The 11,673-nt window shown below is 46.0% G+C and overlaps 1 protein-coding gene and 1 long non-coding RNA gene across 2 annotated transcripts; one reads left to right on the top strand and one right to left on the bottom strand.

Annotated features, from left to right (window-relative positions):
• Positions 1-1,304: 1,304 nt before the first annotated feature.
• VPS11 (VPS11 core subunit of CORVET and HOPS complexes) lies at positions 1,305-11,440 on the top strand. Its single transcript, XM_042034010.1, has 16 exons — positions 1,305-1,497; positions 1,803-1,951; positions 2,139-2,274; positions 3,330-3,493; positions 3,595-3,842; positions 4,229-4,430; positions 4,706-4,857; positions 5,807-5,993; positions 6,400-6,543; positions 7,011-7,199; positions 8,061-8,222; positions 8,696-8,835; positions 9,146-9,348; positions 9,932-10,103; positions 10,217-10,439; positions 11,163-11,440. The coding sequence occupies exons 1-16, from the start codon at positions 1,344-1,346 to the stop codon at positions 11,325-11,327; spliced, it is 2,790 nt and encodes a 929-aa protein (XP_041889944.1). The 5' UTR covers positions 1,305-1,343; the 3' UTR covers positions 11,328-11,440.
• LOC121667412 lies at positions 6,127-11,166 on the bottom strand. The gene is made up of 2 exons (XR_006017063.1): positions 10,893-11,166; positions 6,127-10,467 (listed from the first exon to the last, which is right to left on the bottom strand). It is a non-coding gene; the product is annotated as an uncharacterized LOC121667412 (long non-coding RNA).
• Positions 11,441-11,673: the final 233 nt, after the last annotated feature.

Raw genomic sequence — 11,673 nt, 5'->3', positions numbered from 1 at the left:
ATGCAGAGAAAAGCCTCAAGAAAAGGAGGCACGTGGTAAATGGAAAGGTGCTCTCCTGTGTCCGTGAGAGGCATCCTTTTTCTGCACAGACCTTCCATGTGGCAGCTGTTCTTCGAGGGTCTAATGCTCCACACTCTTGTCTCCACTAGACTGGAAGATTGTGTGTAGCATCTGGCTGCAGTGCCAAGTTAGCCTCGACTTTGACAATGAGAGTTTCTGCAGATCTGCTGGGGCTGTGTCCTCAAGTTTTTCATCGAGTCATCCTGAGCTCTGCCTTGCTGGCTGCTTGAGCTGCAGAAGACCTCGTGGTGGGAATGAGTATTCTAAAGATGCCTTAAAAATCACCAGCAAAGGAGTTGGCAAAAGCAGGTTTAATGTAAAAGTGAAAGCAGGGTGAAGTTCAGGGGCAAGGTTCACTCCTGCTGTAGCCTAGACGGTTAAAGCACACAGAGTAAAAGCAGACTACACTCAATCTAAACCCAAAATCAACCCAAAATTGTCTTTGTGGAGGCTGGGGGAGAAGGGGAAAAAGAGCAAGGATGGGAAAGGATGAGTTGAGTCACAAGGTTCAGAGTTGACCCCCTTGCTCACCTGGGGCCTGGACATGACCAGTGGCTTTATGCCTAAAGGTTTAACAGCAAACGTGACAGCATTTAATTGATAGCTTAAGTTAAACAATCTAACAAAAGATTCAGCCGGAATTTACCACAATGGTAACTAAGTACTTTAGATTGCTCAAAGTGGGACCTCGTTGTTTACAGTGCCCAGGGCACTGGAGCGGTAAAACTGTACAGTTGCAATGAAAGGAAGTACTGCGTGAGTACATAAATGCTGAACGCATTCTGGTTTGCATTGAAACTAACTTACACGTGTAGCCAAAGGTATAGCTTTATTTTTAATGTATGTACTGTATTGCTTTTGTTAAGCTAAGACAGCTCAATCTGTCACAAATAACACACAAATAACGAGTCCTATCCTGGCTGAGCTCACAGCAAATATGCAGATTTCATTAGTTCTTATCCACATTTAAATGCCAAACCTTTTTGTATGTACTTTGTATGTAAGGCCTTATTGGAGAGAGGCAAATTAAAAAGATTATGAATTCATTACTGTAATGCGAGAATGTTACTGTAAAATGACTCAGTTGCGGATGTTGACACCGTTCTGAGTTTGAAATCCCTAGCAGGCTCTGGGATATTTTTTCGATACGTATGTTCAAAATTCAATCTTTAAACTCCAATTTCTGCTTTGCGGCTGCCCCGCCCCGCGCGCGCCCCGAGGGGCGGGATCGGTCACGTGAGGGGGACTCGGTCACGTGAGGGGCGCGCGGGGCCGGCCCCAGCATGGCGGCGTACCTGCAGTGGCGCCGCTTCGTCTTCTTCGACAGAGAGACCGTGAAGGAGCCGTCGGGGCCGGATGGGGCCGCTTCGAAGCCCTTCGCGCTGCCCCCGGGCATCGCAGTCTGCGACTCGGGTCGGGGAAGCCTCGTGTTCGGAGATATCCTGTGCGGGGCCAGGCGCTGTGGCCTGCGCGGGGTTCGGCCGAGCCGACGCCGCGGTCGTGGGCGCTGTCTGGCGCGGGCTGGAGGCTGCTCCGGCCTTGGGAATGCGACAGCTTTCCGTTCTCGGCTGGGCTTTGTTTAGAAAAAAAACAAAACCCCAAACCGCCGCTGCATGTGTTGGTGCTCCGGGGTTGCTCTGCCAGGAGTCAGCAAAAGGCATGCAGATTCTTGTATGATCGGAGGTGTGGGTCTTTTTTTTTTTTTTTTTTTTTTCCCCTTATGTGCCTTAACTGTGATCTAAATATGGAAGGTCAGATTTGGTTTTTGCCTCGTTCCCTTCAACTCAGCAGTTTCCAAGCTTACAAGCTAAGGGTCACACATCTGTACCAGCTGAAGCAGCACAGTATCCTGGTTTCTGTTGGTGAGGATGAAGAGGGTATTAATCCTTTGGTAAGTTAAATGACAAAGAGAGGAAAATGCATTTGTAATACGGGTCATAAAGACTATTGTGATGATCTCAGTTGCCCTTTCTTACCTTAGGTAGCTTGTTCGTTCTGGGTGCTATAACATTTTGATGCCAGGTTGTGGCCTTCTAATACCCCATGTTTTGCTTATGCCAGATCATCGTTATTTGTAGGTGAAAGTCTGGAACCTGGAGAAACGAGATGGTGGTAATCCTCTTTGCACACGAATTTTTCCAGCAATACCAGGTAACAAGCCCACGGTTGTATCCTGCCTAACTGTCCACGAGAATCTTAATTTCATGGCTATCGGTAAGTAAAACTGAACTGTAATAGCTTAAGAAAAATATTGCAGTCCTTACTGAGAGGTAAGGAACGTGAATAGATAACACAAGAATCAGCATAGAGCGTCCTGATGATCTTTCTTCTCACTCAGTTGTTACATTATTCTCACAGAGATGTTGTGTATCTCATGCTATGGGAGAGCTCAAGAAGATAAATGCATAAATTTAGCCTGAGTATATAGTTTGCACTAACAACTTTGACACTTGGAAGCACATATTTTTAGTTGATGTCCTCTTTCCCTGCCAGTCGGTAAGGCTGCGTATTTATTGAACTTAGTACTAAATTTAGCTTCTGTTGGTACGGGAAAAAACATGAGTTTTGTGATACCTAATGTTACAGAGATATTTTTTCAAGCATGTTATAGAAACCTTTTTTCAAAGAAAAAAGCAAATTTCCCTTTTTGGATTTAACCGTTCCTTTGTAATGGTTCTTGCTTAACTTCTGACAGAATAACAGCAGTAATGTTGTGAGACTACAAGTGCTCTCAGCTGACTTGGTCCCTACATTGAAATCAAAAAGCTTTCCCTGTGTGTATGGTGGCCTCCAACACTGGAACAACTTACAGGACTGGGGCTGTTGGCAAGCTGTGAAAACTGCATATTTTACTCTCTCTTAAAAAATCTCCCTCTGGTCTTTTTTACAGGGTGTAGTGCATTTTGAATAAGCAAGGGACTTGAAATTATAGTTACAGTTGCAGTACGGGAAGGCCATTCGTAAAACAGAATACAGACAGAGTCAAACAGAATTAATCTGCGTGTGAAGTTTGTGTGTGGAAAGCAAGTTAACCCTTGCTGAACAGTGCTATCCTGTGTGCATTTGTGTGACAGCTCTGAACTGTAACAAGTGTGGTGGGGGGTGATTTGGCAAAGATTGACTTGATATGAGAACCTGTGGCAATTCCCACTGCTTTACACCATGCTGCTGAGCATGGTGTTGTTGCTGACTGGAGCTTCCCTAAATTATGCTGGATAAAATTTCAGGTGTGTTGTATAAGTAATAGTTTAGTCCATCTGCTTCACCAGGTTTTGCAGATGGAAGCGTTGTACTCACTAAAGGAGACATCACTCGAGATCGGCATAGCAAGACCCAGCTCCTACATGAAGGCAGTTACCCGGTTACTGGCCTTGCTTTTCGACAGTCTGGCAAAACAACACATCTGTTTGTGGTGACCACCGAGAACATCCAGGTGAGAAGCTGGTCGAAAAAAATGCGGCTCTGACTTGCAAATTCGGTTGGCTTCAGAAGCTAGTTCAGAGCGATGCCCAAACCCTTGAGTTTCCTCTGTAGTCTTATATGCTTTCAGTGAAAGACTATCCTCACCTGGAGCTGGACACTCACGGTTGTGGATTGCGCTGTTCATCTCTCAGTGACCCCTCCCAGGATCTCCAGTTCATTGTGGCAGGAAATGAATGTGTGTACCTTTATCAACCAGACGAACGTGGCCCCTGCTTTGCCTTCGAGGGACAAAAGCTGATTGTTCACTGGTATCGGGGGTACCTCATCATTGTCTCCAAGGAGCGAAAGACTTCCCCAAAGTAGGGCTCCTCAAAACAGATGAGTTCTTTTTGCTCATGCAGCTTCATGCTTTTTCTCTTTGTCCTTCTTCCCTGTGAATCTTTGCTCTTGGGGGTGGATTGCAACTTTGTCAGACGCTGTTGAGTTCATCCAGACCCCTATATTGATTAACTTCCACTGCTAGAGTAGCACAGTTAAGCGTGCTGAATGAGTGGGATTTTTTTCCAGTCCTATGAATTTCTCAGTGTAACAGGATGATGGAGTTTGTGTATAAATACATGGTGGTTTCCCTCTGGGTCCACTTAGTTTAATTCTGTTTGTCTGGCTTTCTATACATCCCTAGTTTGAACAGGTATCAAGATTTCAAGTTATGTTCTTTTTGTTTTCTAAAACTTTTGCTCTCCAGGTCAGAATTTGCTGGGAACGAGGCACAGAATTCAGACAAACAAGTCCTGAATATCTATGACTTGTGCAACAAATTCATTGCATACAGCTCAATCTTTGATGATATAGTGGATGTCTTGGCAGAGTGGGGTTCTCTGTATGTACTGACCAGAGATGGGAAGATCCATGTACTGCAGGAGAAGGATACACAAACCAAACTCGAGGCATGTAACTATGTTTTCTTACTAGTCTCTGCCTTATGTCTGTAAGTTTGTACTGGCTCTGCAGACTGAAAAATGGAACCATTCAGGTAAGTGAGTTACATAATGAGTGACCTAATAGCTTTTCAGCATAACCAGTGTTGTAAGAAAATTGGTGTGTAAAAGCCCAAGCACATGTGTGCACTACGAAGAAGAAACAATTTGCTTCCCAGGTGCATTTTGAACTTGTTTTGTGGGGTAGTATTTCTCTCATACTGCTCTTCCCATGTATTTAACAGATGCTGTTCAGAAAGAACTTATTTGAAATGGCCATTAACCTGGCCAAGAGCCACCACTTGGACAGCGATGGTTTGTCAGAGATTTTCCGGCAGTATGGCGATCATCTCTATAACAAGGGAAACCACGATGGAGCCATCCAGCAGTATATCCGGTAGGTGGGGGGTCCTGTGGAGCTGTGATGTTGTAGTACAGATAGGAGCAACATAGGCCTTGATTTCTCTTTCAGCCCAGGAGTCAAAGCAGTCCAAAACAAAAAAAAGTATGACTCGAGGTGAAAATTCTACCTGTACAGAGAAAGATGTCAGTGAGACTAAAAGTCTTTGAACAAGTTGCTTGAAAATCGCTCTTTACGCCTTAGGATAAAGTTCTTCTCTTTGATCACATTTTAACATGAAAAATGTAGGCTCATCGGGATGGAGTGGGGCCTGGTGACATCATTATAAAGAAGGGATCACTCTGTGCAAGACAGATGATGCAATTTGACTATGTATGGCGGTCTTCTTGGAAAGTACTCAAACAGTTCAATGTCAGTTTTAAAACATCTTGGGTTTTTTAAAACTAGAGCTCAGAGCAGCCTTGTTTTGGGGCTTATTGAAAACTTCATGTTCAATTTTTAAAATGCCACAAAGTGTTACATTATTGTGGAGCTGAGGCTTCGGAGTCCCTGGCATCTAGTGAGAGTCAGCACATCTTTTTACCTTTGACTTGCTTTAACTGTCACAGTAACTAAACTGCGCCATGTGGGCATAAGCATTTAAAACTGAGTTATGTGACTGAAATGAAGGAAAATGTAGCTTTTGTTCCTCCTTCCCAGTTAGTTGTGCTCAGAGCCTAGTCTGTCTTCTCACTGCCACCTTAAAGGAAGATTAAGTCCTCGTATGCTATCGTGGTCGTCCCAACTGAGGCCTTCGTATCAGTGTATGTGCAGATGGGTGCTCTTACACCGTAACTAGTTGTTGCTTCTGATGCATAGCTGAGCAGTCCCAAGAGGGTTAGTACCTGCTAAAGTTAAGGCTTCTCTCTGTTTTGTTGTTAATTTCTCCATTTATTTTGACTTCATGAGTATACAATATCTTGTAACATGACTCTTCCCCTCACAGAACTATAGGGAAGCTAGAACCATCTTACGTTATTCGGAAATTCCTGGATGCTCAGCGTATCCACAACCTCACTGCTTATCTACAGATGCTCCATCTGCAGTCCCTGGCCAATGCAGATCATACTACACTTCTGCTGAATTGCTATACCAAACTCAAAGACAGCTCCAAACTGGAAGAGTTCATTAAGGTATTGGGGGCAGGTGGAATCATGCTACATTGTTATGTTATCATAATAATTTAAAAGGGGTAGTGGTGACATTTTAAGTTCCCTCCTGTAGGACTCTTAAGAGAGCAAATAATGAATTGACCACTCAATACCGTGGTTTTTGCTCCTTTATTTCCAAGCTCTTGCTTACATTCTCAGTTTGGTTGGTTCGTCATCTGGGTCTGGTGTGTGCTTGCTTCTGCCAGTGCAACTGGCAAGCAAATGAGAAGTGGTTCGACTCCTTCCTTTCTGCACGGGTGATTTTTCCCTTGCATGAGAGGTACCAAGCTGTGCCTGCTCGTGTTTTCCTCCTCTTACATAAATGATTACTGCTTCTGGACTGTTGGAATTTTTCTGAGGGACCATCTTTCTGCTTTTGTTCTCGGAGACAAGTGAGAGTGAGGTCCACTTTGATGTGGAAACGGCTATCAAGGTGCTTCGCCAAGCTGGTTACTACTCCCACGCCGTGTACCTGGCAGAGAAGCACGAGCATCATGAATGGTACCTCAAAATCCAGTTAGAGGACATCAAGGTGAGGAGACATAACTGCATGTGTGTTCTTATCTGGGACAATACCAATTCTCTAGCCTCCTCTTCAGTGAGAATACCATTTCACTGACTGCTGAGGATAGCATGCTGATGAGAGCAGCAGCAACAATATTTGTTGCTGTTGGTGTGTTGCCGTTCTGCTTTTGGCTTGTGTGTTAGACTAGGTGTGGAAATCACAAGGTCTTGTTTTCTTTCAGATGTGGCTTTTTTCAGTGCCATTTAAGAGGAGGGAGGGCGGTTAGTTGGGGATTTATCTAAATGTTTCCCCCAGGCTACATCCAGTCTTTTTCCCTGAGGAGGAAAATGAGCAGGAATAGTGAACTAGGTGATAACTCAAAGTAAACAGTATTTGCTGCATACTCACAGCATGTCTTCAATGCTTTCTGGCCTAACATCAAGTTGAGAGCAGAAGCGAATGTCCTGTGATTATTTTGCTGTCTGTCTCCACAGAACTACCAAGAGGCTTTGCACTACATTGGAAAACTGCCCTTTGAACAGGCAGAGAGTAACATGAAGCGGTATGGTAAAATCCTGATGCACCATGTCCCTAATGAGACCACTGAATTGCTGAAGGTCCTTTGCACTGATTACCGGCCCTCGGGAGGTAATGAAGGCCCTGGGATGCTGGAAGGAAAAAAGGTATGGTTTGTGTTGACTGAGAGTTGTTGCTCTCCAGTAGTAACTTTGCAATGAGTGCTTCTGCATGCCTTGTGTTGCCAGCCTGATGTTTTAGTTACAATGAAAATTATACCTAAATATACTCTGCTCAGGTGAGACCCCACCTGTAGTACTGTACCTAGCTCTGGAACCCTTAGCACAGAAAAGACATGGACCTTTTGGAGTGGGTCCAGAGGAGGGCTACAAAAATAATCAGAGGGATGGAACAGACCTGCTCTGAAGAAGGGCTGAGTGAGCTGGGGTTGGCCAGTGTGGAGAAGGGAAGGCTTCAGGGAGACCTCATTGCAGCCTTTCAGTACTCAAAAGAGTTTTATAAGAAAGATGACGACAAACATTTTTATTGGGCCTGTTGTGATGGTGCAAGAGGTAATGGTTTTTAAGTAAAAGAGGGCAGATTTGGACTAGATAGAAGGAAGGAACTTTTCATAATGAAGGTGGTTGCCCAGAGAAGTGGTAGATGGCCCCATCCCTGGAAACAAATACTCGAGTCAGGTTGGATGAGGACCTGAGCAACCTGATAGAATTGAAGATGTCCCAGCTCATTGCAGGGGTGTTGAACTAGATGACCTTTAAAGTTCCCTTCCAACCCAAATTATTCATTGATTCTATGAGAAGCTCCATCCTGGTGTACTGGTAGTCCTAGACACAGGGGACCTATTAAAGCTATTGTTCCGGATTGATCCTTGATGTAGTCGGCATCCTGTATTGTGCTGTATCTATCCTGTCTGAGACTCTGGAAGTGAACATTCCTCATGGCAGGGAGGAAGCACCGGTATGGCTTAGACTGATGTGGGTGCTTGTCTTTTTCTGACTTTTTTACAGGCTAATTCAGAGGAGTTCATCCCAGTCTTTGCAAACAACTCCCGAGAACTGAAAGCTTTTCTGGAGCACATGACTGAAGTGCAGGCTGACTCTCCACAGGGTGTCTATGACACTTTACTGGAACTTCGATTGCAGAACTGGGCACATGAACAAGATGAGCAGGTTTGAGCTCCTCCAGCATTGTGTTTTGAGGGAGAGATTTGTTGTTTGTGAGTAATATTTGTGTTCCTGCAATGCCCTTTCCAGCTGGGCATTGACAACATGAGGCAATACATCTGCTGTGCTGGACAAATAGCACAGAAATGGGAAAGCAGTTTAGTAGCTGGGGGATTATTCTTTTCAGAACGGGTGAGCTTGTTTTGTTTGAATCTCATTTAAAAACAGATTCCAGACAATACAGCCTCTGTGAGCAGATGCCTTGCCCACAAAGCTATATCTACTTGTTTGCCTAGATCTGTAAGGATGTTGACTGTTTGGGCAAAGAAAATCATGTCCTGTTTGCTTAAAAGGGTTAAAGAACAAGTACCAAAACTGACCTCTGTGAAAGAGCTGCAAATTGTCAGGTCTTAGTGCAAAATAGTGTGTATGTGGGTGTGCCTGTGTTCCTCTTCTTGACCTCTCCCCTTTCTTTGTAGATCAAGGAGAAGTTGCACAATGAAGCCCTCACCCTCCTGAAGAGTGGAAGGTTCAAAACAGTCTTTGATAAGGCCTTGGTCTTATGTCAGATGCACAGTTTCAAGGATGGTGTTCTGTACCTCTATGAGCAGGGCAAACTGTGAGTGTTACTCTTGTCTTTAGAGTCCTGTTCTTCCCCTCTTGCCCCCACTGGAGCGATTTCTGAGCCATAAATGTCTGTACCATCAACAGTAGTGACCTCTTTAGTGTCTCAAGATGGGAACGGTAGATGATTGCTCTGCAGAAATACCTCACTGTTAAAGCAAGGCAGTTACATAGAGTGAAAAAAAGACTTGTCTTTGACTTCTCTGTGAGTCTGGGGATTGCATGGCTGGGTGAAAACCTGAGGTCCCTGTAACAATTCAAAGGGTGAGATGGATCGTTGCAGCTGATGAGTCTTTCTCTCAAAGTTTCCAACAGATCATGCACTACCACATGCAGAATGAGCAGTACAAGAAGGTGATCGAGGTGTGTGAGCTGTATGGAGACCAAGAGGCTTGTCTCTGGGAACAGGCTCTTGGCTACTTTGCGCGGAAGGAGGAGAACTGCAAAGAGTTTATTGCTGCAGTGCTGAAACACATCGAGAACAAGAATCTTATGCCTCCACTGCTTGGTAATGATACGTGACACCCAACCCCCAGCCTCCCCTGCAATAAAACCGCAACCCAAGCGAAAACCAGAAAAACAAACCGCAGAAGACTCCAACCCAGACTAGTTTGTAGTGCTTTCTGTAGATCAGACATTAGAGAGAAGAATCAATGAAATTGGAGCCTACCATTTGAAGTAATAACCTGCTCTATAGGGAAAAGCGATGTCAGTCACAGCTCCCTAGTTAGGAAACAAGATCTGCGGTATCAGTGAGATGTCTCGTACATGATGTTTGTTCTGTCAGTGTGGGGCAGTGAAGGGCTTGCTGAAACTCTTGTTGTGCCTTGGTGGAGAACTAGAATCCAATCCACTACTAGATCCTTCCTTTGTCCCTTTTGGTCTGAGCTATCCAGACGTGCTCCCAGTTGCCATTTCTGGAGATGCCAAACTGAAAGAATCTTTTAAGTGAGCTCTTCCAGCTCCGTGGGAATGCCAACTGTCTTTGCCTGTAAGTGGCCTTTCCCAGGAAAGCAGTCTGTCCTGGCAGTACAAGCATAGGTGCAGTTTTTGTGCTTGTGTTAGTAAACTAACATCTCAGTTGCTCTCAGTTGTGCAGACGCTGGCTCATAACTCCACAGCCACCCTGTCTGTGATTAAGGATTATCTTGTCAACAAGCTGCAGAAGCAAAGCTGCCAGATAGAGCAAGATGAGCAGAGAATTCAGAAATATCGAGAAGAAACTATGAGGATCCGCCTGGAAATTGAAGAGCTAAAAGCAAGGTGCAGGACTGTGTGCTGTCTTGTCTAGTCCTATACAAGGACAGAACTGCTGTTTTCTTTTAGTAAAGTGTTGTTTGTCTTTCTCATGCTTCTCCATCTCATCACTCTCTCAGTCCCAAGATTTTTCAGAAGACCAAGTGTAGCATTTGCACCAGTGCATTGGAGCTGCCTTCAGTCCACTTCCTGTGCGGTCATTCCTTTCACCAGCACTGCTTTGAAAGCTACTCTGAGAGTGATTCGGAATGTCCTACTTGCATGCCAGAAAACCGCAAAGTGATGGACATGATCCGAGCCCAGGAGCAGAAGAGAGATCTGCACGACCAGTTTCAGCATCAGGTAGGTTAACATTGCCTATCTTACCAAGCTGAAATAAATAGAGTTTAGATTAATTTACAGACCTGTGGAGGCTGGTAAAGATAGGCAAGGCTTGAAAGTATTTTGTGTAAACAAGGTTATGTTAACTGAATAATGAGGCATTAGACTCTAGGGTGACTGCGTTGTGTAAAGGGCATGAAGAGTCACTGTTGCTCTGCAAAGATGAAAGAGAGAATCTATTCTCACCTGACCCTCAGATGGGTCGAGACCTACTGGTCAGTGTGACAGCTGGTCAACAATTGCATAGAACAAATTAGGAAGAAAGGGAAAAGAATAGCGTGAATCGGAATGGGGACAGCACCACAATGTTGCATCTACCTTGTGTTCGCCAAGGATGAAATGATGAGTGTGAGAATGGGACATCAGCGGGAAAACGTTAACATACGCGGAAACTAGAGCAGCTGAAGCACTCACCTTCCTGCTTAATTCAGTTGCTCTTTACCTCCTTGGTGCATGGCTCAAATGTGGGGTTGAACCAGGAACTGGAATGGCCAGTGTCAGAAAATCTAGCAGGTTCTTCTGCTATACCCAGCCCTTGCATGGAATCAGCAAGGAGCCAGGGACTGACATGGGCTGCCTTGTCCCCTAAGCCAGAAGCTTGTAAGTGCAGGGGGAGAAAGGAAGGGGGCTAGAGGCAAGAGGCTCTGGAGGCTTTTGCTGATGCTGCCGCTTTGTGTCTGGCAGCTCAAGTGTTCAAACGATGGCTTCTCAGTCGTTGCTGACTACTTTGGTCGCGGCGTCTTCAATAAGCTCACCCTGATCACGGACTTGCCCTCGGGAAAGACAGCTACGACCATCGAGGCTGGCCTGCAGCGGGAGCTGCTCATCCACACCAAGCGCAGTACCTGACCCCAGGCCCTGTCTGCACGTCCTCTCGTGTTGTACGGGGTCCCCCGCTGTGTCCTCGGCCACCTGTATTTGGCTTCACCCCTTGGCCCCCAATAAACCAGGCTGGCCGGGCAGTGCCGCAGCGCGGCCCTCATTGACCGGCCCGGCTGGGCAGCGCTCCGGGAGCGGGGCCCTCACGGACCGGCCCGGCCGGGCAGCGCTCCGGGAGCGGGGCCCTCATTGACCGGCCCGACCGGGCAGCGCGGCCCTCATGGACCGGCCCGGCCGGCAGCGCTCCGGGAACGGGGCCCTCACGGACCGGCCCGGCCGGGCAGCGCGGCCCTCACGGACCGGCCCGGCCGGGCAG

The sequence above is a fragment of the Corvus kubaryi genome, unplaced genomic scaffold (assembly GCF_017639235.1).
Source record: "Corvus kubaryi isolate FWS band 111438036 unplaced genomic scaffold, C.kubaryi_AGA036_p1.0 37367, whole genome shotgun sequence".
Taxonomy (NCBI): Eukaryota; Metazoa; Chordata; class Aves; order Passeriformes; family Corvidae; genus Corvus; species Corvus kubaryi.
Note: the sequence above shows the minus strand (reverse complement) of the source record. Positions and strands in the feature narration are given on the sequence as shown.

Bases quoted from the DNA above. Each gene is read 5' to 3' on its own strand.
- VPS11 (XM_042034010.1), top strand. From the start codon at position 1,344: ATGGCGGCGTACCTGCAGTGGCGCCGCTTCGTCTTCTTCGACAGAGAG. The intron at 7,200-8,060 runs GTATGGTTTGTG...ACTTTTTTACAG, and splicing joins GGATGCTGGAAGGAAAAAAG to GCTAATTCAGAGGAGTTCAT. The intron at 8,836-9,145 runs GTGAGTGTTACT...TTTCTCTCAAAG, and splicing joins CTCTATGAGCAGGGCAAACT to TTTCCAACAGATCATGCACT.